Raw genomic sequence first — 27,912 nt, forward strand, 5'->3', positions numbered from 1 at the left:
CCCGGGGGGGGCAGATCACGTGAAACTGGAGAAGCTGGCCAGGCTCCAGCGTGGCATAAGGTCGCATGGGGGCAGTGCTGGGAGGCTGCTGAGGACAAACCGCATAGAACGTGGGCCCGTCACCGGAGCCGAGCTCCGTGCTAAGGGACTAGGGCGGCTCTCCAGGTTCCCGGGCTCATCCGTCTGCACTCTCTGTACATCCTTCCCACGCGCTGGGGGCAGCTGTGTGACACAGGAAGAAGGGGCCCTGGATGGGGGTGGCAGCACCCTCAGCACCAGCAATGACCACCCCAGGTCAACGACTCCACTAGCCCCTTGCTCTGTAAGTCTCAGTTTCTGCAAGCACGCATGACTGGAGGCGGCCTTTCACCATCCAGATCACGCCGGGGCCCCGAAAGACAGGGGGCCCAGACCACGAGCCCAGCGGGCCTCTTGGCAGACTGCCACCATCCAGCCTTCCACCTGAATCACCAGTCAGTTCTCCACGCCCTGTCCACCTTCCAACGGTTCTACTTAGCACTTAAATTGGACAAAAAACCAATCCACCAACCTCTTATTGGTCAGTTGCTACACATTGCTTACTCCTCTGAAGACATCCAGGAAATCCACAAGTTGGGTGTTTGCCCTGAGAGCAATGGAGTCTAAGATCTCTTTCCCGAACCCACATGGGCCACGAAAGGGAGAGTGAAGCCTGGAATAGTTAGACACAAGGAACAGGCAAAGGGACCATTCACAGTGTCCAAAACAGACAGACACAAGCAAGTCATGGAGGCAGGCAGTGTAGTTCCCAATCCAAGCTGCAAATAAGCCCGTGACGTCTATTCCACAAAATGTAATGCTGAAGGCACACCGCATGGATCAAAGCCTTGACTCAGTGATGTGAAACCCTTTAAAGAGTGACATAATTATTATCTGTACTCCCAAGAATGAAGCACTCTGTGTGCAATCTTAAAAATTATACGTGTAATTATGTTTGGCTGAGGTTTTAAATCATGTAAACGAAGTGAAACATGGCTAACTCTGCTAAAAAAAACTTTCACTGAACATTATTTGAAGACAAAATAATGCTTTTAATTATCCTGGTCACATCTTCAGCACCCAGTTTTCACTTGTTATTGCTGTTAACAGCTACCATTATTGGAGAAATTGTTCAGCTAACCCATGTGAAGTTGTCATCTTTCTCGGTCTAAAGCGGACAAGGACTGGCAGTTTCACGGGGTTCCCTAGTCCTGTGCCCAGGCACTGTGCTGGGGGCTCTGGCTCGACGCGCTCAGTGAATCCTTGCAGCAGATGTCACCGGCACCACCTCACAGATGCAGAGTGGGAGCAAGTTGACTAACTTGCTCAAGACCAACAACTAACAAGCAGGGTTTGCACCCCTCCTCTGCCACCTCCACGTCTCAGCCACAGGCAGAGGGTTCTGTTAGCTTTCAATTTGCATTTTGTAACTTCATGTTTTGTTAAGACGAGCAGATCAGGACTTCGAGCCAAGATGGAGGCGTAGGTACATACGCTTCACCTCCTCGCACAACCATACAAAGGATCACAACTAACCTCAAAAGAAAATACAATCAGAAGTGCCAGAAAAACTGAACTGTATGGAAGTCCAACCACCAAGGACTTAGAGAAGCCCTATTCATCCAGACCACAGGAGAGGTGGAGCCGGGGAGCTGGGGCGGACAGGACATGGTGTGGAGGCAGTGGTGAGGCAGCAGCCATGGCGGCTGGCAGAAGGGGCAGTCCCAAATTCACCTGTGGTGGATAAAAACCGGGAGGGACACCTGGGGAGTGAGCCATCCCAGCTCCAGGCCAGACTGCCCAGGCCGGACTGCGCAGCCCAGACTGCACAGCCCAGGGTTCCATCCAGCCCGGAAAATAAAGCCTCATAACTTTTGGCTGTAAAAACTGGTGGGGGTTGGGATGGTGGAAGAAACGGCCAGTCTCTCAGGAGAGTCTGTTTAAAGGACCCACAGAGCCCTAGAATGTAGGCAAACCCACCCAGTCTGGGATCCAGCACCAGGGCAGCAGCTAGAAGGGTGCCAGTCACCTACAGGAAGTGGGGGAAGTGATTAGAAACAGGTGAGAGCCAAGCAAGTGGCATTGTTCCCCCTTAGACCGCTCCCCCACATGCAGCACCACAGAGCGGTGAAGCGGGTTGCCCCACCCTGGCAAATAACTGAGGCTCCACCCCTTACAATGCAACAGGTGTGCCAAGAAGGAGTCAAAGCAGCTCTACCTGATACACAGAAACAAATACAGGGAGGCTGCCAAATTGAGGAGACAAAGAAATATGACCCAAATGAAAGAACAGATCAAAACTCCAGAAAAAGAACTAAATGAAACAGAGATAGCCAAACCTACCAGATGCAGAGTTCAAAACTCTAGTGATAAGGATGCTTAGAAATCTCACTGAATATGTCAAACACGTAAGGAAAGAAATGAAGGCTGCACTAAATGAAATAAAGAAAAACCCACAGGGAACCAACAGTGAAGGGAAGGAAGCCGGGATTCAAAGCATTGATTTGAAACATAAAGAAGAAATTAACAGTCAACTAGTAAAGAATGAAGAAACAAGAATTCAAAAAAAACACGGAGAGTTTGAGAACACTCTGGGACATCTCCAAACACGCCAGCATCTGAATCATAGGGGTGCAAGAAGCAGAAGAGGAAGAGCAAGAAACTGAAAACTTATTTGAAAAAAAAAAAAAAAAGAAAGAAAATTTCCCTAATTTGGCAAAGAAATAAATATATAAGTTCAGGAAGCACAGAAGAGTCCCAGAAAAAGTTGGACCCAAAGAGGCAACACGAAGATACATCATAATTAAAATGCCAAAGGTTAGATTGTAGGGAACTTTTTGAATGGCATGGAAATGTGGCTCAGCCTCCATGTGGAAAATCGGTGGGGAGTGAGTGGCTAGCTGGACCACACCCATGGAGAGGTTTTCTCATGGGGAATCAGGCCTGCGTTGTACCTAGGCTGCTATGAAACTTGCTTTTGCTAAAACTCCCTCACCCTGAATTGAGGCAGCAAGTGCTTACTGTAACTTCCTAAAGCCTGTACTAAACCTCCCAAGTTTGGAGTGTGACCGGTTCAACCACTTTTCCCTTGGTCTGCAACATCCTTCTCTTCGAAGTAATTAGCAACATTCTTTCCTTTGTTATCTGCAAAAGGAAGTCCCCTGCAGTGAACCTGTGCATAGTAAATGAGGACTGCCCTCCACGTAATGTACCCAGAAAAACAAAAGCCTGTCCAGGCAAGGGCCGGGGTCCTCTCTCGCTCGCGCGTGCACGCTCTCTCGCTCGCTCGCTCTCTCTCTCTCCCTCTCTTTCTGAGTGGCCATACTGTCCCTTTTTCTCCGAAGAACTTCTGTAGTCTGTGTGTATTTGTTTACAAGCAGCCACAACATACAGGGATCCTGCAGGCCAGGATCCGCATCAAAAGATAAAGAGAGAATCTTAAAAGCAGCAAGAGGAAAGGAGACAGTTACCTACAAATGATTTCTTATAAGATGGTCAGCTGGTTTCTCAAAAGAAACTTTCCAGGCAAGAAGGGGCTGGAAAGAAGTATTCAACATCATGAAAAACAAGGACCTACATCCAAGATGACTCTATCCAACAAAGCTTTCATTTAGAATGGAAGGGCAGATAAAGTGCTTCCCAGGTAAGGTCAAGTTAAAGGAGTTCATCATAATCACCAAGCCCTTATTATATGAAATGTTAAAGGGATTTATCTAAGGAAAAGAAGAAGATCAAAACTATGAACAGGAAAAGACAATAAATTTAAAACTATCAACAACTACACCTTAAAAAAAAAAACAAACAAACTAAGCAAACAAGTAGAACAGGAAGAGAATCACAGAAATGGAAACTGCAGGGAAGGGTAATGCGGAGAATGGGGGAAAAGCTACAGGGATTAAGATGCATATTTGGGGCCCTGGCTGGCGTAGCTCAGTGGATTGAGCGCGGGCTGGGAACCAAAGTGTCCCAGGTTCGAATCCCAGCCAGGGTACATTCCTGGGTTGCAGGCCATAACCCCCAGCAACCGCACATTGATGTTTCTCTCTCTCTCTCTCCCTCTCTCCCTCTCTCTCTCTCTCTCTCCCTTCCCTCCCTAAAAATAAATAAAAATAAAATCTTTAAAAAAAAAAAGAAGCATATTTGGTAGGTACAAAATAGACAGGGGGATGTTAAGAATAGTATAGGAAATGGAGAAGCCGAAGAGCTTATATGCATGACCCATGGACATGAACTAAGGGGGGGACAGCTGGAGGGAAGGAGGGTACCAGGAGAAGGGCAAAGAGGACAAAAATTGGGACAACTGTAATAGCATAATCAACAAAACATACTTAAAAAAAAAGAAGAGCAAATCAGGTAAGTTGATGCTGGTAATACTCATTTCAAGTTTTTGAGCAAATGTAAATGTTATCTCCAATTATTTACCCTCTTTATATCCCTTCAAGAAACTAGCAACTAATTGAGGAGACTTTGTTATATTTACTACAGAAAGAGTGATTCATGAATATTTCAACTAAAAGTATGAAACTCCAGGTCAAAGTGGCTTAAGCAGTAATGACATTTATTACTCATTTCAAGTTCAGAAGCAAGCCTGCATTCAGTGGCTCGACTGTGTAATCACAGAACCCGGTCCATTCTCTCCATTCTGTCCCCCACATTCTTGCCTGTGAAGTTGACTCACTCACAGTGAGATGCAACAGGACCCTGGGCCACACGCTTCCTCGTTCACATCCAACGACGGAGCAGCTCTCCATCATCCCTGGAGTTGGGCGGACCTACTTAGCTTGTGTGCCTACCTCCAGACCAGTGACTGCGGGCACAAGGATACCACACATTGACTGGCATAAGCCTTGGCACGGAAACTAGTGACTGGCACAAGGAAAGACTGCCGTGACTGCCTCAACCGTCCTACACATGGAAGTCACCTGAAGAGGTGTGACAACCCTGGTGCCTGGGCCCCACTCCCAATCAATTAGATTACAACCTCTAGAGATGGGCACCCAAGGTGGACTGTCAGGGTGTGTACGTGTGTGTGTGTGTGTTCTCTCTCTCTCTCTCTCTCTCTTTCTTCACAAAAGCCCCTAATGGAGTCTAGGACCTCTTTCCCAAAGCCACATGGGTCATGAAAGGGAGAATGAAGCCCTGAATAGATGGACACAAGGAAGAGACAAAGGGGCCACCCACGGGGTCCGGTACAGACAGACACAAGCAAATAAGTCACGGAAGAAAGGCAGCACGGTTCCTAACCCAAGCTGCAACCGGCTCAGGAACCGCACTATCCTCTGCTCTGTCTGGTGCACAGCTGTATGTCAGGCAAAACAGGGAGAGTAATTGTAGACTGCTATGCTCGGCTACAATGGCACCAGATGACTCTGAAGAACCCTGTACACTGCACCTAAGTGAGCGGAACGCCAATGGGCACCTTCCTGGGTCAAATGGGATGGTAGCAGGGGTGGGGGGGGGGGGTCCCTGAGTGCTGCATGCTCCTTAGATTGGTCACAGTGGCCACCTGGCACCCTGGCAACGTCTGCGCCATGCCTAAGTCTCTCTGCAGGGACATCCTGGCTGGGGGGGTGCTGCAAGCAGGATTGTACGTTGGTCCGGCTGTGTACCCTTCAGTTCCTGCCAAGACCTCTTCTGCACCAGATGACCTTGGGGCATGAAAGTTTTTCTCTACAGTTTTATCACTTAAAATGTCATACTTGCGTCCAAGAAATATAACAACAAATATTTAATAAATGCTAACTCCCCAGTTTTGATCTTCTAAGTAGATTCTATTGACTTCTGAACAACAACGGCTTCTAAGCTGTTCCATAACTAATGTCATCAGTAGAATGTGTTCACAGCTGGAAGGCTGACGAATCACATGGGAAATTTCATTAGCTGAGGTTTAACAACCTTAGAAAGAACCGTAATCCTAAAAGCCCTGGATCTTTCAGCAGTGAGTTAATGAAAAATACTCTTCTTTTTAAAAGAATAATGCATAATTTGTAGAGAAAGAATTATTATAATAATTATTCTATTATTAGTGGCCTATATTAGAACAAACCACCAAAAATAAAGCAAATATCACATTTTAGTAAGTTACTTTTATGTCAGAAAGGAAGTCTCCATTTAAAGATGAACCAGAAGAGAAAATTACTCCTAATCGTGTTCAGGTGATGCTGTATTTTGAAGTCAGGTATATTAATTCTTATTTTTAATTATTTCTTTTCTACTTGAAATTGAAAACCTGAAAATTAGACTCTGATTAGTCTTAAACACAAACACATAAAACCCCCGAACTCCCTCACCCCCCCAACATCACCATCACCACCGCTTCTCCTGTCCCATCCCTCCTAACCCCCACCCTTAGGTATTCTTAATGCTGCGCTCTGTGGGAAGTCTACCCCGCTGTCAAAGCCTCCTCTCCATTTCTGCTTTCTTGATCTTTGCGTTCTGACACTGCTGGACTTTCTTCTTCTGCAATGACCATTTTCTCCTTTCTGAAGAGAATTCCTAAATCACTCCCATTCACCGCTCTGCTCAGTGCTCACGGCCTCCCTTAGAGGCACACAAAACCAGAATCTGTATTTTTATTCTGCGGTGGCAGGCCCAGTATCACGGAACCTAAGGGACTCACGCGGAGTCACAAGCTAGGAACTTCAGGAGGGAGAGGGACCTGCCCCTTGAACTCGGAGCTCCCAGAGACCCTCCTCCTCTGCTCAGGCCCCTGCCCCCTGCCCCCAGCCTCAGCCGGGCGGGCTGCTGTCCTCGGTGCCCCTGGTCAGTGCCCTGCTTTGTCACTGCTTCAGGAATGAGCCCCGAGCCACGGCTCTGGGCTGTCATGTGAACTCCGAGTTTCCCATCTCCAGTAACTTTTTGAATGGTTCCATTTAAATATGTATATATGTATTTTCTATATTAGAAAGGGGAGTTAGTTTACATGGAAGATGGGTTCGGTGTGGGACATGTTCAGTTTGTGGTAATACTAAAAATATACATGCATTTATATACATATTTATATATAAATTTAGCATGTATATAGATGTAAATATATACATTTAGTATTTTATGATATATAAAATATATTTATATACATATTTAGCATTACCACAACTGAGCATGTCCCACACCAAACTCATCTTCCATGAAAACTAACTTCCCTTTCTAAATTGACTATGAGTTCATTATACCTGGATCAGATTACATGAAATTTTAGATTGTTGGGTCTGACATATGTAAACTGAATGTTTTCTGACATCCTTCAAGATGTGAGGCGGTCACTTGACCACTCGACTCTACCAACAGCTGAAAATCAAACACGTAGACTGTGCTTCTCGCTGAAAGCACGTACAGAAGCGCCGACTAGCCAGCGGGAACAGCCCCGCCGTGTCCCGTGGAGAGGGGGCTTCCCTGTTCCGCTGGCCCTTCTGAAGGACGAGTTCCGAGTCAGTAATGCTGGAGAGGTTATTTTTTGTTGTTGTTTTTTAAAAGATAAATACAACAGTGTTGCACTAAGAGTCTGAGCGGTAGGCTAATCTTTGTAAATAAAGACCTCATTGTGCTGCAAGGCAGAAGGACACCAGTTTGATTTCTGATTCCCAGTCGGGGCACACGTCTCGGGTGCAGGTCTGGTCCCTGGCAACTAACCAATGTTTTCTCTCCCTCTCTTTCTCCCTCCCTTCCCCTCTCTCTGGTAAGTAAACAAGTAAATAAATAAACATATTTTTAAAGACCTCAGGTTAAATAGTTTTCTTTCTGATCTAGTGGTTACCGTCATTGCTCATATAATAAGATGTAGCTCGCTAGAATCATAACATATGTATTACTCTTTCAACGTCACATGTTTAATAGGAAGGCTAAAAACATGTAACTACCAACCAAACCTCTCACCCTTTCTGTGCATGTAACACAAGTATATGTAACCAAACACCAAATATTCCCTTGTGAAACAACCACATTCCAAATGACGCTCTTCCTCCGTGGCCCGAGATGCGCACAGCTGCACACAGACTGAAGTCTTTCACTGGCTCATCTGAAGTGCGCTTGGAGCGCCTCCGTGTGTCAGAGGCGCCTGCAACCCATCCACGAGCCAAACAAAGACCCCTGCCTCTTGGAGCTCCCCTCCCAGCGAGGACACAAGACACACCAAACAGAACAGGGAAACGATGAGGTGTGTCAGGAGGTGACCGGAGGGTGAAGAGGAATCAAGTGTGGGGAGGACAGACACAGCCCTAACTGAAAGGAAAATGATGCTCCAACTTAAAAACAAACAAACAAAAAAACAAAAAAACACAAGGAATTATTCACTGAAGGTGCTAGAGTAACGCAAAATTTGAGAAAAAGCTAAGCAACTGAGCCCTGGAAAGGACAGGCTGAAGGTGACTGCAAACTACAGAATGTGTGTTCCATCTCCTGTGTCAGTACTTCTGACCTGACTTCGTGACTGGTATTTCTGAGGTTACTCTGAACACGGGTGAACTCGCCCCAGGTAGCTCTGGAGCCACACTTAATAGTTCCGTGGCTGAGAGGAGGAGAAAATGCCCTTCCTCACCAGATGCAGACAGACAACTCCTACAGGAAGCCTCTGGTGCAGCTCAGCTCCTGCGCCTATCGCTGAGGTCACCACTGCAGCTCGGCCAGGCCCCACGCCGAGCAGCAGTCAGGGGAGGGAGCCCGCTCCACAGGAAGGAGCAGGAGCTTACTGAGCAGACCGGGAAACCAACCCACAGAAACGAAGTCGAGGCTAACTTTCCTTGCCCAACTCAAGGACTGGAGCTCAGTCAAGGGTGGGTGGCTGACCCGAGGGTTCCACCTGCAGAGTGTGCAAAGCAAGTAGGGTCTTCAGGCAACGTCAGCCAGAGGTGGGTAGCCACTAAGTGCTTGCAGGCTATGGCAAAGAGACCGGGAAGCCTGGGCAAGGTGGCATGGACCCAGGAGACCCACAGAAGTCCAGTCAGGGCTCAGCTCGGTGAAGGGAGAGGCCAGAGACCACGTGGAAAGAAAGCCAGATGAACATTGACGTCCAGGCAACCCTGGCCTGAGGGACACCAGACCCTCCTTCCGAGTGGGGGCCAAGCTGCACAGGGTGTACACACTGAGGCTGCAGCAGAGGGTACTGAGAGAGGCAGGCTTCTGATAACAGGATTCTACAGAAACCTAGGATGTGGTTCCCACCAAAAACGCAGGTACAGTCTAGCTGTAGCTAATGGGCATTCATGAAACACGGTAACAAAAAAAAGCTATGTCAAACTGTCTCTAAGTAAAATGGGAAAGAGCAGAGAACTCAACGTGGGCCAGAGCAGTGGGAGCAAGCTCCTGAGAGGGACGACCTGAGCCAAGCCTTCAAACCCAGGCAGGAACAGGGAAGAGGTACAGAGTGACGATGGTACCCACAGCTGCTGAGACGGGGCCGAGGCGAAGGGGGCAAAGATACGGGGAGCTGTGCAGAGTATCTGAGAAGACGACGACCAGGGGAGGGAATGCCCATTAACCCAGTGGCTGCCATACACCCACCAGGCCCAGGCGCCCGGGCACCTGACATGATGACCTCCATAATCCCCGCTCTGCAGATCATGGCAGAGGCGTGAGCGAGGGTTGGTTCTTGCTGACAGTCCTACAGCCCTGACAGAGCAGAATTCAGATCCAATCCGTAGGGCTGTCAGGTTCACACCTACGCTGGCTCAGCACTGGTCTGAGAGTAAGGAGGGGGCAGAGCGTGGGAAGTCTGAGGGCGGGTGCTGGGAGTGAAGCAAGAGTCTCAGGTGAGACTTCCGAGAGCTCTGTCTTCTTGAGCAGGGGACACTGAGGCTGTGAGGGGAGGGGAGTGAGCATGCAGGGGAGAACAGTCAGCGAAGAAGCTGACTTGGTCATCTAGGTGCAAGGTGTCAAGGGAGGACAGAACACAAGATCTTTGTTCTTTTTTAATCATGGTAAAAAAAAAAAAACCCTCAAATTTAGCGTCTTAATGTGCAGCACAGTATCAGTGAGCATGTGCACACTGCTGTACGACAGCTCTCCAGAACACTTCCACCTTGCACGACCGAAAGGCCGTACCCACGAACAGCAGTACCCCGACCCCCCGCCCCAGCCGCAGGCCACTGCCCTTCTGTTCTGTCTGAGTTCGTTGCTTTAGATCCCGCCTGTAAGGACACTCAGACGGCATTTGTTCCTTTGTGTGGGTCCGGCTTATTTCACGGAGCGTCATGTCCTCAGGTTCACCTCTGCTGCAGCACGTGTCAGAACGTCCCTTCCTAAGGCTGGCTGATGTTCCATCCTGTGGATGAACCACATTTTCTCTGCCCATTTGGCTGCCGGCGGACATTTAAGTTGCTTCCCTATCTTGGCCATCGCGGATAATGCTACGATGATCATGGGTGTGAGAATCTCTCTTCAAGATGATGTTTTCAATCACTTGGGATAAATACCTAGAAACGGGATAAGACCTTTCATTCTCACCAGCAGTCCTTCAAACAGCAGTTGCAGCAGAGCGTGCTTGGGAAACCCCAGCCCACCTGCGCGCCGCACTCACACACGGCAAGGCGGCCTCCACCAGCCTCTCTGGGTCGGAGCTGTCCTCTGGTGTGATTTTATTCTAGCCGTAAGAACTTCCCTTCTTGAACAGGAGGTCTCCTACCAATAACGTCTCTGCCTTTGTTTATCCAAAAATATATTTTGCCTTCATTTTTGAAGAAAAGTGTAGCTGGATATAGAGTTTTTGGCAGGCAGTCTCTCCTGCCAAAAGAACTCTCCTGCAGGCAGTCAGAACTTTGAAAACACCCCTCTGCTTTATGAGCACTGTTTCCGACAAGCAGCAAGCTGATGATCTTACTGCCCTTCCTTCATACACGCTTTTCTCCTGCTGATTTCAGGATGTTCTCTTTGTCTTGAGATTTAACAGTTTAATTATAATGTATTCAGACATAGGTCTCTTTGGGCTTACCCTACTGGGAATATACTGTGTTTCTAAAATGCATAGACTATCTTCCATCAAAGTTAGAAATTTTAAGGTGTTATTTCTTAAAGTTTTTTTCTGCTCCTTTCTCTCTTATTTCCTTTAGGGACTCTTACTGTGCACACACTGAAGTGCTTGATAACACCCCACAGGCCTCTGAGCTGTGGTCCTTTCTCTTCCTTCTTTGCTTCTGTTGCTGAGACTAGGTTATCCCTGTCTAGCTTTAAGTTTGTCGGATCCTCCTACTGCCAGCTCAGACCTTCTGCTAAACCTGCTCAGAGAAATCTGTTCGTTTACACTTTTTATTATTCTCTTCCTTATACTTCATTTGGGTTGTTTCACTTTTTTAAAAAGTTCTTATAGTATCCTGCATAAGGAAAGCATCTGGGAGGCAGTCTGGAAAAAGAGGACTGAGAGGGGAAATGACCATTCTGCCTCTTGACTTTGCAGCCTGCTGTTCTGCGCTAGGTCCTGAACGGGAGCTGCAGCCACCAGCCAGGTTTCCAGCCTCCGGTCCACCCTGCGATCCCACATCCGGACTGGCACGTGCCAATGACGTCATCTATCCTGTTGTTGCTATTTCTCCAGATTAATAAAGGCTGTAGTCAAGGAAGCTGCTGACAGCAACCAAGGACCTCAGTTCAGTCCGAACGGGTTTTTCCAACAATCCCAACTGAGTTTCACTTCAACCCTCAGTTTATGTGTGCCCCTAAATGGGTTGACAAATAGTAAATGCTTAATGTATAACCTCACATCCTTACACCTCCTATATTCCAAAACATGGACATAAGGATGCCAGGATTATTTAATGGTAAATAAAGTTTAAAATTATTCATAGGGAAAAAAAGTTCTTATAGTAGATGTTTATCTCAGTTTTCTGCTTTCTTCTTTTTAAAATGCATTTCACCATTTTATATGTAATATTTTTATTACTCTTTAAAATATCTGATTGCTATTATGATTTCTTTTACTCGCGCGTTCATTTCTACAAGTGGGATTTTGCCAATTCTCTTTTTATTATCAATTTCCAGCTTCACAGTGTTGTGGGTAAAGAAGATGTTCCGTATGACTCTGACAGTCTGAAGTTTGTTGAGAGTCTCTTGATAGCCCAGAAAAGTCCCTTTTGTAAACGTTCTATGCGTGCAGGAAACACACGGGGAGTTCTATGCATCCGGGAGGGCAAGCTGAGTAATTGTTTTGTAAATTATTCATATCCCTATTGAGACTTTCATCTTTTTAATCTATCCCTTCTTTTATTTCTTTAAGCACGTTAAATATCCTTATTTTATACGGGACTGATGGTTTTTCTGATGATGAATGCCTGAGATTGGAAAGCTGTTATTTCACTAATGATGTTTCCCGTGCTCTTCGTGATTTTTAATACGTGAGTTCAAGTTCTTGGAACCTCACCTGCGAAAATTCTTTAGGAACTTGGCTGAAGTCAAAGAATCCTCCAGGAATGATTTGCACTGTTCTCGAAATGGGGACCACCCAGTCGGTTTAAATTAAGTCTTCAAAGCGGCAGGAAAACCAGCCCGTGATGACTGATCCTCAGAGATTTTTTCCCTCCACTGTGCTCACTGCCAAAGGTCCAAGAAGGCGATCTCCCTGCAGGCCTCAAGGGTCAGAGGAGCACCTTCTGTTCACCTCTGTACTGTCGGTAAATGCCTTTGACAGCCCCTTCAGGCTGTTCAGCTGGGGTGGAATCTGCGCTTTGCTTCCTGTCCCCACCCCGAGGCCACGGAACCCGAAGGTCAAGTCTGACAAATGCCCTCAAAGCAGGGCGTTTTTTTTTTTGTTAACTTCTCCGGCATCCCACTTTCACTCTGCTTTTGTGATCAGGGAATAACTACTGTTTTCCTAGCTCGGAGGAACATTCCTTTAGCTATCTCCCCAGCAAGAACCTTCTCCTTTCTGTGTGTCCACTCCCTTCCTTAATCATTAGCCCTCAGGACATCAGATTCTGGTCAGCATCAAACCGCTCTTTAAGAACAAAGTCTCAGGCCTGTTGACCACAGAAACAAAGTTTCCTCAGACTAAAGATAACATCTTGACCTCAGTTGTGTTTTCAGCCCCAGGCCCTTGAAAGCAGAACAACCCTACTGACCACATTCTCATGAAATTAGGATGACCCACAGTTGACATTAGGGCCTGACACTAATGACCACCTACTACCGACTCCCTTAGTCACCATGATTAATGAGTTTTCCCATACATAATCTGTCCCAGGCATGCCGGCAGAAGCCAGGTTTTATTTTTTATTTTTAGCATTAAAGTAATACATGATCTTGCAGGATACAAGATCAGTATTTTATTTTTTTAATTATATTTTATTGATTATGCTATTACAGTTGTCCTGATTTTTCTCCCTTTGTCCCCTTCACCCAGCACCCCCACTCCCTCAGGCAACCCCACCCACCACTGCTCCTGTCTGTGGGTCACGCGTGTAAATTCTTTGTCTGCTCCACTTCCAGGAGCCAGGTTTCAGAATTCTAGTTCACCTGTGCCTCTAGGTTTAGCGCCACTTCCGTAAATAAGTCTCTAGTTCTCTGCTGCAAACTACTGTTCCGTGTTCCTGGGCTTTGATGTGCACAGGCAAATGGACCCCCAGAGCCCACTAACATGTGTTGGCTGTTTTTAGCGAGGAGCATTGGTCTGGGAAATATCCCTTCACACCCCTGGCTCCCAGTGCCTGGCCCGCAAGGGCGGACTGTGGGGAGAGCTGTGGGAAGAGCTGAAGTTCTATGAAAAAGAGAGAATGGATGACCCAAAACCAGGTGGCAGCAGTCAGTGGTGGTCAGATTTTGGATATAACGTAAAAATAGAGCTGTCAGGATTTTCCGACAGATTGGATGTGGGCCTGGGAGAAAAAATAAAGACAAGAATTACTCCAAGGTTTTAAAAGGCCCAAGAAATTGGAAAAAAGTAGACTTGCTGTCAACTGAGGTTGGGAAGGCCACAGGTAGAGTTTAGTGCAGGGGATGATTAGGAATTTAGTCTAAACACACTGAGTTTGAAGGTCTGTTGGACGTCCAAGTGGGGACGTCGAGTAAACAGTCGGGTATGCGAGTCTGCAGTTCGGGGAGAAGTCTGGGCTGGAGATACAAATTTGCTACAACTGATCAATGTTTCATGTTAATTAGACAAACCAAATAAATGTGAGATGGTCTGCAAACACCTAGCCAACATGGAAACCTGGGTAGGAAATGCAGCACTACTGTTAAAAGAGTCATCATAACACGTTTGCATTAACGGTTACACAACTTGTGGTCATCATCCCAATACACTCTGTTCTCATTAGCTATTTGCTCGAGTTCTTTGCCAGTCCTGTGGCTTAAAAGGAATGTGAAGAATCTGGAGAACGCCTGGGAAAAGGCCAACCACGTAGTTGAATAAAGGGAGGGAAAATGATCCAGCAAAGGTTAAAAGAAATTAGATTATTTAGTCAGAAATGATTAACAGCAGAGAAGTCCAAGTGCTTGAAAGCAATTTGCCACCTTTAGGTCAATTGAAATAAAAGAAAATGAGCTTTCATTTTAGCATGGAAGACTCAGATTAAGAATAAAAAAGGGAAACTAACACCAATTTAACACCTGCTGTATGAGCACCGGGTAGGGGCCCAAGCACTGCTGCCTTTCAGGGAACGTGAAGACCCCGGAGGCAGAAATCCCCGCTCACACACAGATCAGGAACGAGGGGCCCTGAAAGGGGAGGTAGGTTCTAAGCAGGAGAGCTGCAGTGTCAGTCTGGGTCTGACAAATCCTAAGTCTATGTTCTTTAAAATATACTGAATTTCCTAATGGAAAAACTGATAAAAGTAGAAGCTGATTACTGAGAGATGTAGTAAAATCATTTTTCCTAGATCTTCTTAAATTAGAAAACATTCTTATTAGTCTAGATAAGCCAGTTTTCAAATTCTCTCCTAGTCCTAAACTACTATTACAATCTAGAATTCTGAAAGCAATCACACCACCTGAACAAAAGCAGCACACACTATTTGTCAGGGAACTATTTTTGCTATTTTCCTATCCTATAGTACAGTACATATTCACCTTCCTAAAATACACACCAAATCCTGTAACAACGGTCCATTATGAAGTTGAGGTAATTCTATACACAACTCGGGGGTCAAACACCCCGGGCTCAGCAGACCTTGTTTTTGTTTGACTGTGATAACAGCTCCAAGGACATCGAGTAAGGTGACCTCTAGAAACATCTGTGAGGGTTAGAGCTGTGCTCACTGTGTTCTTAACAAAAGAACAGCGCTGACTTCGCGGACAGGAAAGCCTGATGCCTCAGTGGCAAAAAGCTGCACCAGCCCTACTGCGCGTGACCGAGGTTCAAGCAGGAAGAGCCCGCCTGGTCCTAAAGCTCCGGGTGCGGCGCGTGTGAGGAACAGCCGCCCCTGGGGTCACTCGCTCCCCAGGGAGCTGCACAGGCTACAGTGAAGCTCCCAACAAGCTTTACTCAGCCCAAGAAAATTTCTAGAGTAGGAGCGCTAGAAAGGGCCACAGAGAACATTTAGCCTAGGGCCCTCTTTTTATGAGAAAGTAAACAATTTGCAGAAGGCGCTGAGGATCCCTGCCTGCAAGCCGGCTGAAACAGAGAGGGGCGCATGGCCTCAGGACGCCTGTCTCAGAGGCCAGGCCAAGCTGGGCCTGGAGGGAAGTGCCCCTGAGAAGTCCCCCAGAACCGAGGTTCCCATCTCCGAGGCACTTCGTTAGTCCTAATAAAAATGCAAATTAAGACGACAGTGAGGCACTGATACAGCCCTACTGGAATGTCTAATGAAGACTGACCATCGGACAGACTGACGAGGCTATGCGGAGGCCAGAAAGCTAACACACTGCTTGGGGGAGAACAAATTGGTACAACCACTTCAGAAAACTATTTGACAGCTTCATAAAAACTAACATACACCTACCACATGACCTAGATATTCCACTCCTAGGTATCTACCCAAGAGAAATAAAAGCATATGTCCATGCAAAGACTTACATAAAATGTTCATAGAAGCTTTATTTATAATAGCCAAAACCTGGAGACAACCCAAATGCCCATCAACAGCTGAATAAATAACCAATTGTGGTATAGCCGTGTAACAGAATACTACTTAGCATGAACAGATCTCAAAATAATTCTCCTGACCATGAAAGAATACAAAATGTATGAATCTATTTATGTGACGCTGTAGCAAATGGAAATCAGTTGAGAATGAGGAGACAGTGGGTGGCTGGGAGGTGGGAGCACAAGGTACCTTTGGGGGCGGGGTAAGCTCACTATCCGGACTGTGGTGATAGTTTTACAGGCGTGTGTGTGCATGAAAACCTATCGGCTGTTTGCCTTAACTGTGTACAGTTCATTGCACATCAATTATACCTGAAAATGCCTGTAACAAAAAATGAATATTTGCCACCAAGTGAAGCTGAAGCTCAAACATAAAAGTTTATCTAATTAAAAAGAAAAAACAAGTCAATTATTTTGCATACTTGAGTGAAATATGTACCTAGTAAATACACAGTGTTAAAAATTACAATAAACAGCCCCAGCCAGGTGACTCAGCTGGTTGGAGTGTCATCCCATACACCAAATGGCTGTGGGTTCGATTCCCAGTCAGGGTACATACCTGCACTACGGGTTTGATCCCTGGTTAGGGTGTGTACAGGAGGTAACTGATTAATGTTCCTCCCTCACATCAGTGTTTCTCCCTCTCTCTCTCTCTCTCTCTCTCTCTCTCTCAAATAAATAAACATATCCTCAGGTGAGGATTAAAAAAATTATGATGAACGGATTGGTACAAAAACGTAAGTTAATTAGTTGTGAAGGAGAAGAGGAAAAGACAGAGTATGAATACCTTGTATTTCAAAGAAAACAAAAAGAACACATACACATTATATATAATTAGCTATGCTACAGTGTATGCACGAATGTGAAACTTGTGAGTTGTAGTTTTGCTCAGATTTCCTTTTCCCCACATTCCTTAACTCTGGGGCTGCTCTTGTACCTGCTACTCAGAGCCACGGACAATACCTGTAGCCCTGGACTATTCTCACAGGAAAGACAGGTTAATGACATCTACTAGCTGTTTCATCATTTTTCTTTGTGTCACAAAATCGTACCTAAATTGAAAGCAGTATTTGAGAAACAGAACTGGAAATAGCCTGGCATACCCGAGTTTCTATCAGCCAAATACTCCTTTGAAGAAATGGTAACATGATGGGACGGTTGGCCCCAATTTCTCATACGTGACAAACACCCTCAGCCCCGGAGGACACGTGTCTAAACTGTACGGAGAGGCGTGCAGTAACTCTCCTTACCACTCAGAAGCCACCACAGCAAAGGGATGAATCCTGGGCTCTCGCTGATGTACTTCAAGCCTTTCAGATTGATGCTCACGTTGTACAAAGACATCAGCATTAACCTGCAACACAAACAGAAGGTGGTGAAGTCCGGGCCCCTCCACACTGCACTGCACCCTAAATCCAGCTCCTGGCTAATAAGACCTGAGCATATTTAGGGGTTCCTTACATCCAAGTCTAAAATCTGGATGACAGGCAGCATGATCAGAAGGTACATAAAAATAGCATTTGCCTTTGTGAGCCTACAGGGAAACGGGAAACTTGAGCAGTAAAGGCAGTAACACGACCTCTCACAGGCTCACAGAACCCAGCGACACAAATGCAGAGAGGAAAACTCACGCGCCACCTTTACGGATCGTCTCTGTCGTTACCAGTCCTGCATTCACACACAGCTAACCCTAAACTCGTAAGTACACTGAACTCGGACCGTTCAATTTAGCTGTTTAAATTCAATCCTATCTTTTCAGTCAATGAACATTACCCATGACGTCTGGACAGCCAGCGGGGGGCATACAAGCCTGTTTAATCCACAGCCTGTGGGACGAAGAGGGCCACAACCACAACCCCAACCATTCCTACCAACCAACCACACAGAACGCAGCCCTGGCCAGTGGCTCCGTTGGTTGGAGTGTCATGCTGTACACCAAAAGGCTGAGGATTTGATTTCTGGGCAGGGCCTATACCTCGGTTATGGGTTTGACCCCCACTCAGGGTGTGTACGGGAGGCAACCAAATGAAGTTTCGCATATGGGAGGCAACCAATCAATGCTTCTCTCACATCAATGTTTCATCCATCCTTCCTCTCTCTCTCTCCCTCTCCCTCCCTCCCTCTCTCCCTCTCTCTCTCCCTCTCTCTCTCTCCCCTTGCATATTCTTGGATGAAGATTTTAAAATAATAATAAATAAAAATAAAATAAAAAACAGGAAAAAAAACAGTATGCAGAGTTAAATAGGACTCTATAAGCAGTCTTGGGAACTGACCACAACGGGTAATAAAGACTTTAATGGGAATTGGAAAACTGGAGGGACTGGTTCTGACAATACTGCAAAATAGAGATCCCAAAACTTCACATGCAAGGCAATAAAAAAGGCTACACAAATATTTCACAATGGGCCTAGCTGGCATAGCTCAGTGGATTGAGCGCGGGCTGCAAACCAAAGTGTCGCAGGTTTGATTCCCAGTCAGGGTACATGCCTGGGTTGCAGGCCATGACCCCCAGCAACCACACATTGGTGTTTCTCTCTCTCTCTTTCTCCCTCCCTTCTCTAAAAATAAATTAACTAATTTAAAAAAATATTTCACAAACCCTTAAAAGAATGGATGAGCTGGCAAGAAAAGGAGGGAAACATCTCTGACCAAGAAGTCGGTGAAAACAGAATCCGGGGAGGTAAGCGCTGAAGATGCCAGATTTCAGAAGCACGGAGCCTAAGTACTGACGGCGTGGGGCAGACGGACAGCCTCGGGCCAGCACCAGACGGACTCGGACCACAGGCCCCGCAGAAAGCCAGGGGAAAGTTAACTTTCGAGCTTGGCCAAGTCCATACTTTCTGTATGGCCTGAAAATCCACAAGCCAATAATTTTAACACAAAGCGACCAGGGCCAGGAGCTCCTTCAGCTGCCAAAGTAAACACACATTCTCTTAAAGGACCCTCAGCCTGTTCTTCAAAGAATTCCCACAAATACGGTACTAACAAATATAAGTTCTTAATAAAAATCATGAAATGCATGAAGAACAAGAAATTATACATAACAGCACAAAGAAAGAATAAGAGCCAGAATTTTTTTTTAAAAGTCATATACTAGAAGTATCAATTACAGAACAGAAAAATGAGTATACTTAACAGGCATGAATAATTCAAGAAGAAATTAAAAACATGGTTAAGGCTCTACTGAGTATTATAAATGACCAGGCACTTCAAAAGAGACCTAGCGAAACTTACAAAAATGAAAACTGTAACAATCAGACTGTAAAACTCAAGGGCAACTGACACATGGAAAGGAGAAACACTACACAGAATACAGAGCTAAAGAAATGGCAGCGAACAGCAAAGCTAGGAAGAGGGAAGCCCCGCAAGGCCGATCCCAGAACAAGGGAAGCACAGAACCCAAACTCGATCCAGGCCCTGGCTGGCTCCGAACAGCACCGGCTCACGGCCGACAGTGGGAGCCCAGTGCAGAGGACAGCTGGCGCCCCAGCACTGAGGTGTGGGCTCTGGCTGCTGACCACCTTGAGAGAGCCAGAGTTGAGGAGTCAGGTAAAGCTGATACCCGTGAGGACAAACATCAGGTTTCTTCAGGAAAAGACAACAGAGTCCAGGGTCCATGACATACCTTCTGCGATGTTCGGCATACAATCGAACACTTAACTAGCAAGGACACATGCGGTGAGCAGGGCAGGCACTTGTTTGGGTGCAAATTTAAGGGGTGTCAAAACAGTAACCAAGATTGTAAAATACATTGCAATATAATTTTTTAATCAAAAGTACAATTTTAATCAATTTTTTAATCAAAAGCTTGTAAAAAAGCCTCCACAATTAGCAACGTATTGACATTTTGAATAAAGATGGGGCACAGTGCCATGCCAAGACAGAATGACGCCTTCGGTAGAAGGAAAATCAGTAACGGCAACAGAGTCCACTGAAAGGGACTGACTAAATGACGGGGTGCACATACGTGCATGGCGGGGAACACGTCTTCTCGTTTTCTGTCTCCCCACTAAACTTAATTTGTCAAAAGCCAGCTCCACAGCTTGCTCGTCTGTACAGCCACGCGGCTGGCACCTGCCGGGACTCAGCGCGGGCTCAGTGTAAACACGGAGAGTGAGTGACTCCCAGAGGCCGAGAGCGGCAGCAGGGCACACAGGCAGACACAGGCTCTCCTCTCCGTGTGCGCGCAGGCATCTGCAAAGTGTGGGCAGGGCTAGAGGCCTCGCAGACACCACAACCAGCACCTCGGAAGCAGCGCGCAGCTCTCGTTATGATCCTCAGCCTCCGCACCGGCCTCCACATGAGCCAAAATTGCAATCCTTTCCTATTTTCCTGACAATTTTTACATATATCTGGAATTTATGCACTAGTAACCTATTTAATGAGTTAAGAGATATTCAAATGGCACATTCTTGAGGAAAATTGAGCACCTTCACTACAATTCTCTGAGGTCTCTAATCCTATATCCCAAGAAGAGACAAGTTTCTAAGATTTTTTTTTTTTAAGGGAAAGGGGAAGGGAGAGAGAAAGAGAGGGAGAGAGAAAGAGAGGGAGAGAAACATCAATCGGGTTGCCTCCTGCACACTCCCAACCAAAGACCTGGCCCACGACCCAGGCATGTGCCCTAACCAGGAATCAAACCAGTGACCTTTTGGTTCGCAGGCCGGCACTCAACCCTCTGAGCACCCCAGCCAGGGTGAAAAGTTTCTACTGTAGATGACCCACAGAGACAGCTGGAACTCCTTAAAATCGCATGCATTGTCTCTGCTGCTTTCACACGGCAAGAGCAGGGCTGAGTCATCGCAACAGGCATCCTCTGGCCCCCAGAGCCTAAAATGCCCTCTATCTAGCCCTTTATAGAAAACGTTTGCCAACCCCTGCTTTAGAGCATGAAAATAAGGCAGGCCAGTCTTCTCTAGATCTTAAAGGCAGAATGTGGGACAAGTTCCAGAAAATGTGTCCAGTTGAAAGTCTCCAGTAATGGCATTTAATTTTAAGGTGTTAAAAATGACTCACAAATCGACAGATATCTTTAAAATTTCATATTTAGGCAAAATCAGCCCTCCTTAGGGAGTTAAGAGAGAACGAATGTGATCGCAATGACCATGGTGCCACATGAGACCCCATGGCATTGCTTGATTGCACCTCACAGAAGACCAGAGACGTCTCCAAGGTCACACAAGACTTCGCAAAAAGCCCTGGCTGGCGTGGCTCAGTGGATTGAGCGCGGGCTGGGAACCAAAGTGTCCCAGGTTCGATTCCCAGCCAGGGTACATTCCTGGATTGCAGGCCAGAACCCCCAGCAACCGCACATTGATGTTTCTCTCTCTTTCTCTCTCTCTCTCTCCCTCCCTCCCTCCCTTCCCTTTCTAAAAATAAATATTTAAAAAAAAAAGACTTAGCAAAAAAACAAATCAGAATGAGTTTCCCATGCAAATGCGTCTATTCCAACTCTTCTATTCCAACCGAAAGTATTTTGTAAATAACCGTGTCCAGAGTCCAAATGACAAGTCAGAAGAGACAGGCCGTCCGGTGCACTCTCCTAATACGGAGCCACTGAACGTGAACGCCATTTCCCAAGTGCCGGGGAACTGGGAGTCAGACCCCCCACGACGGCAGAAAAGGCAGGCAGACCCTGCTCCCTGCCACGAACCTCAGGGGAAGATTCGTTGTAAGTGGGTCAATGGGCTCCACAAGAACCACGTCCCAGGCTCTGTGGTCTTGAAAATTTTAGAGACATCTGACATCCATCAGAAAAGGACTGAAAGCAAGGCTAAAGTAAAGGTCCTGGTGAACCTAAAATGCTACAAAAGCATCCCAAGTATAAAAGGACGCTTCCCTCGCCCGGATACACCGGGCTGGGGCGGAACAGGTTCTCCCTGAGGGAAGCTGGAAAGTCCTCCTGACAGTCTGAGGACAAGGCTGGCTCACTAACAGTAAAGGCGACTCCACCAAACCACCATCTTCTTCTTCTTAAAAGAAGTTACAACTAACAAAGCATAAACACACTCAGTACTCCAAAACACACCTGTAATAAAAATAAGCAAAAGAGCACAACTGTGATGTCTCTGCACACCATCAGGAACAAAACCCACACATCAGTGTTCCAAACCTGGCTAAATCTAAAGTGGCCCAACGGGCAGCATCCAGTAACTCTACGGCGCAGTGAGCAATGAGGCCCTTTAGAAGACTGCAGGTGTCCCATGACAGAGAAGCCACTGCAGAGCAATCAGACACGCCAGACCACGCGACAGAAGCCTGCAGCTGGAGGCCTGCCGGTTTCGAAAGAGCAGTGCAGTAATGAACAATTTAACATGCTTGTTTTAGACCCCGTGCCCCTGCCCCAGTCCAGTTAGAATCTGAAACTCGGGGGTCGATGCCATATGTAATCCAATATCCATAGGTTAATTTTTACCTACCATGCAACGCTGAAGGCACACAAAGTACAAAGAACAATACATACCTCCCGGGGTAAGAAAGAAAATCTTTGAGTCGTCAAATACCCTTTGTGAACTCGTGAGTACCTACTTCAGGGAGGTGGGAACCACTATCACCATTTGCTATCGAAACAGCCATGCATTTCTACAAACTTGTACAAAATATGTACAAAATGTGACGTGTCCGTATCCACAGCAACACACTGAATGTAATCTTCCAGACCACAGTGGCATGTTTCCCATGTCAGTTTGCATAGTTCTAACACATTTTCACCAATGTATCCCAACATATTAATTGATCACGATCTATTCTTCACCTGACAGAGTACAGATAAGTTCCCAGTGTGAACTATTACCAACATGGCTGCTACCACATTTCTGCACAAGCCTCCTGGTGTTTGTGGGTAAAACTTCCTCCAGAGTACGTACATAGATGTGGACCACCTGTCCTGACACTGGGGCTATTCAACCTCCACAGATGCTGCTCACCTGCCCCCATCGCCCTCCTGCCAGCAAGCGGACAGGCGTAAGTAAGTTCTGCCTGGCCCGGCCAAAGCCCATCGTGTTTGTGACCTGCATCACCGCTGAGGCTGTGGGACTCGCCAGTGTGCTTCTTTCAGGAGCTGCCTGATCAGCTCTTGTGCTCACACGTGTATTAGGTTGTTGGCCTTTTTCTTGTTGAAAAAGCCAAATGTAGACTTTCTGAGTTTTTAAAAAATGTTCATAGAATGATCAAACTAGATAGGTTGAAACCCAAAAAAAATGCCTTTCAGGAGAATAGAGGTTATATTTGTAGCACCAACTACCAATTTATATCTCAGTAGTAGCCCAATTAAGTAGACATTAAACATTTTATGGCTAAAAGCTCTACTGCCTGGAAAAGAATACATGTTATTAGTTCCCAGATCCCAAGGGTTACCAATAAACATTTTAGAAGCTTGGAGACCTTTGTTAATATCTGGAAATGCCAAAGACTCTTAAGAAATTTCAACATTATCTAACATATGTCTTCAAAAATATTTAACTGTTAACCATCCTAGAAATATATTACAATGTCCTTAATGATAACTTTCCTACGCCCTAAGATAACTAAAGATTTGATTGGAAACAATTTAGAAATCCAATCTTGTTTGAAGAGTTCTTCCAACTGGCAGGAAGCCACCCCCGTGAAGAGGGCGTCAGGCCACCCAAATGCACTGCAACGACTGTGTGGCTAACGGCCAGCGCGGCACGGTCACTGCCCGAAGCGTCATCTGCATCTCCTCTGCTCGTTCAGCAGCGCTCACTAAGCACAGAATCCACAGAAAAGCCCCCCCGGAACCGGTGAGATCACAGCAAGGCTTCAGGACACAAGGTCAACACACAAAAGTCACTGTTTTCCTGTGCACCAATAATGTACAAGTGGAGTTTGAAATTAAAGTACAATACCATTTACATTAGCATCCCAAAAGTGAAATACTTAGCTATAAACCTACCAAAACATACAAAACATATAAGACCTGTATTAGGAAAACTACAAAATTCTGATTAATGAAATCAAAGAACTAAGTAAATGTAGATTCCATGTTCATGGACAAGACGACTCAATACTGTCAAGATATTAGTTCTTCCCAATTTGATTTATAGATTTAATATCATCCCAATCATAATCCCAGTAAGTTTTTAAATGGATATCAACAAAATGATTCTAAAACGTATACAGAGAGGGAAAAGACCCGGCACAGCCAACGCAGGCCTGGAGGAGGAGAAGCAAAGCCGGAGGACCGACACTGCCCAACTCCAAGGCTTACTCTGAAGCTGCTGCAACCGAGACAGCGTGGGGCCGGCAAAAGAACAGACGAGTGAGTCAACAGAACAGAACACAGAGCCTAAAAACAGACCCACAGGAATAGCTGGCAAAGGAGCAAAGGCAATACAATGAAGCAAACGGTACTGGGACAAATGAACATCCACATGTAAAAAAATGAACCTAGACACGGACCTCACACCTTTCAAAGGAATTAATTCAAGACAGACCACAGGCCTAAATGTAAAATGCAAAACTATAAAACTCCTAGGAGATGGCAGCATGGGATAAAACCTCGGATCTCATGATGTCTTTTTAGATACAACACCAAAGACATAACCCATGAAAAAATTCTTGATGGATCTTTAATGGACTTCATTAAAATTAAAAATTTCTGCTCTGCAAAAGAAAAATGTCAAGAGAAAGAAGATAACCCACAGACTGAGGGAAAATATTTGCAAATGATATCTAATAAAGGGCTATTATCCAAAATATACAAAGAACTCTTAAAAGTCAACAGTAAGAAAACAAAAAACCCAATTAAAAAATGGACCAGACCCTGGCTGGCGTAGCTCAGTGGATTGAGCACGGGCTGTGAACCAAAGGGTCGCAGGTTCGATTCCCAGTCAGGGCACATGCCTGGGTTGCAGTCCAGGTCCACAGTCCACAGTGGGGGCCACCTGAGAGGCAACCACACATTCATATTTCTCCCTCTCTCTTCCTCCCTCCCTTCCCCTCTCTAAAAATAAATTAAAAAATCTTAAAAAAGAATGGACCAGGGACCTTAACAATCATTTCACCAAAAATAGATGGTTAATAAGCATATAAAAAGATGCTCCAATAACATGTTATCAGGAAAATGAAAATTACAAGATACCACTGCACACCCACCTATCAGAGTGGCCACAGTCCAGCACGCAGACACCACCAAGTGCCGACGGGGACGTGGAGCCACAGGGACTCTCGGTCACCGCTGGCGGGAGTGCAGAGGGGTGCAGCCTCGGGGGAAGACAGTTCGGCGGTTTCTTACAAAACTAAGCATTATCTTACCATAAAATCCAGCAATTGTGCTCCTTGGTATTTACCCAAAGGAGTTGGAGACTTATGTCCACATGAAAACCTGCACACAGTGTGTACAGCAGCTGTGTTCACAACTGCCCGGACTGGGAAGATGTCCCTCTGTGGGTGAATGGATAAACTGTGGGACATCCAGACAATGGAATGTTACTCAATGCTAAAATGAAATGCTCTTTATCAAGCCATGAAAAAACACGGAGAAACTTAAATGCATATTACTCGGTGAAAGAAGGCAAGCTAAGAAGGATTCCAACTATATGACATTCTGGAAAAGGCAAAAGTATGGGACGCGCGGGGGTAGAAGCAGAGGTGAAGTCTCTGTATCTCCCTCTCCACATTGTTGTGAAACTAAAACTGCTCAAAAGAAACCCCAAACCTAAGTCTTTTTTGTTTAACCCCACCCCTGGGTCTGAGGCACCCAAGCTGCTGAAATGATCAAGATGCTCCTTTGATCGTGGAGGCAGCAAAGAAAGCAAAATCCCCAGGAAAGAGGCAAGTTACAGTCAAGGAATGAAGAAGCGAAAAAAAGAAAGAAAATTTACATACAGTGTAAGAAAGTCCTCGCTCCAGGAGACTCAGGGTGAGGGTCAGCAGGGGAGAATAAGGTGAACACACGAGACGCCTACGAGAAGGCAGCCCGAGACTACCAAGCGGGAAGCCCCACTTCAGTCTGGCGCACACGGAGACCCACGGGGCTTTGAGGCTAACCGTACAGGAGCTCTGCCAGCGGTCAGATGGGGCACTGCCGACAAAGTAAGCAGGCCTCTCTGAAGGCAACTCTCCTCATCTTCCAGTGCCATGGACAAGAGCTCGTTAGGGCGCAGACACGGAGCCCCATGTACCGGAGCCAGAGAAGAAACCTGGCCCTCACACGCAGCTTTGCCTTGGAAATTAGAGAGGGGGTTAGCTGGACACATAAACGCTGCCCTTGTAAGGGCCACAGAAGCAAACAAGACAATGGGTATCCAGAAGCAAACAAGACAAATAGCATCCAGAACACATAAGGAACAGCAGCAAATCACTGAGAAAAGTACAACCCAACAGCAAACGGGCAACAGAAGTGAACAGGTAAATCGCGGGAAAAAAAAACTTAAATGTTCTGAACATGAGAAAAGGGGCTCGACCTCACTGGTAATCTAAATGTAAAGGCACGCAGGCAGACAGGTGTGAACAGCACAGAACTCTTTATAAGAACAGAATAAATAATGAGGTGCTGAGGGTGTGGGAAGTACAGAACACTGACAGTAAGCGTGCTCGCTTTGATGACCAACTTGGTAGTATCTTATAAAACTGAAAATGAGCCCTGGCTGTTGTGGCTCAGTGGATTGAGCGCCAGCCTGCGAACCAAAAGGTGGCCGGTTCAATTCCAAGTCAGGTCACAGGTCTGGGTTGCAGGACAGCTCCCCAGTAGGAGGTGTGTGAGAGGCAACCACACATTAATGTGTCTCTCCCTCTCTTCCTCCCTCCCTACCCCTCTCTCTAAAAATAAATAAATAAAATCTTAAAAAAAAAAACACCCACCTGAAAATGAGCATGTCCCACTTCTCAAATACTCCCTTTCTGGGAAAACTGCTAGGGGAAATCTCATCCAGGTTAGCAGGAGATATTTCTCAAAGATGTTCACTACAGCATTATGCATGTAGAGTAAAACCGGATGATAACCTGACTGCCCATCAGTCAGGGAAAAGATAACTGTATGCCCTCCCTTCTCTCATGTAAGATACTTAAATAGAATTAATTAGATCCATAAACAACTTATAAAGTCCACACAAAACTATGTAACTCATGTTATACTGTGTACACATATCTGTTAACACAGACACCAACGTGGACTAGAGTCTGGTTCCAGATAAAAGAATGATTGAGTCAACACACCCACCCCCCGGCTTCCACTGAATGCAGCATGAACCGCTGAGCAGAGCACACAGAGCAGCCAGGAGAGGCCTGGAGAGCAAACAGCAGCAGGCAGACTGGGAAGAAGACCAGAAATGTAAGAACCACCAAACCCGCAGCGAGTCTGCCCCTCGGCCCCAACCCCGAGTGGCACTGACCTGCACGGAGAAGAGTGCCAGAGGACTCTAGTGCAGACTTGAGGAGCAGAAAGCGGGTCTCCTGGCAGTGGCCAGGCTGGCAGTGGGGGCCCCCGGGTAACTCTGACTCCCTGGAGGGAAATCTTCCTCACCACCGGGAGGACTGTGATCCTCTGACCGCCTGCCGCTAGGTCCTGGACATGGGCCCAGTTGTGGGGACACGACCCAGCAGGGCATACGAACCCCAGCATTCCAGACCAATGACTGAAAAGGGGAACCTGAGGAGCCAGCAAATCCCAGGGACACTGTGGAGAGCTGAAGCTCAGGAAGGTGACCCCACAAGGTCGTTGTTAACTTCTGGCCTCGGCCCAAGCCATGCATGCACTGATCTGGTCCCAAACAGCAGTGTATCCGACAATTGGAGAAGCATAGTGTCAACGACTGTCCAGGTCTCACACTGGCCATGGGGGCTCACAGCAGAGGCAGACCCAAGGGCACTACAAAGGCTTTTGAAAACGGAACTGACACCGAAACCACAGCACAGGGAAGGCTGGTCAGAATTTG

At 46.4% G+C, this 27,912-nt stretch overlaps 1 protein-coding gene across 1 annotated transcript in view; it reads right to left on the bottom strand.

Annotated features, from left to right (window-relative positions):
* Positions 1-27,912, bottom strand: part of LOC114491073 (heat shock transcription factor 2 binding protein) — an 84,534-nt gene that overhangs the window by 25,141 nt on the left and 31,481 nt on the right. The window contains exon 7 of the mRNA XM_028505233.2: positions 17,269-17,372. Coding sequence (XP_028361034.1) covers positions 17,269-17,372 — 104 coding nt within the window. The remainder of the gene's footprint in view (positions 1-17,268; positions 17,373-27,912) is intronic.

Source organism: Phyllostomus discolor, chromosome 2 (genome assembly GCF_004126475.2).
Source record: "Phyllostomus discolor isolate MPI-MPIP mPhyDis1 chromosome 2, mPhyDis1.pri.v3, whole genome shotgun sequence".
NCBI classification, from domain to species: Eukaryota; Metazoa; Chordata; class Mammalia; order Chiroptera; family Phyllostomidae; genus Phyllostomus; species Phyllostomus discolor.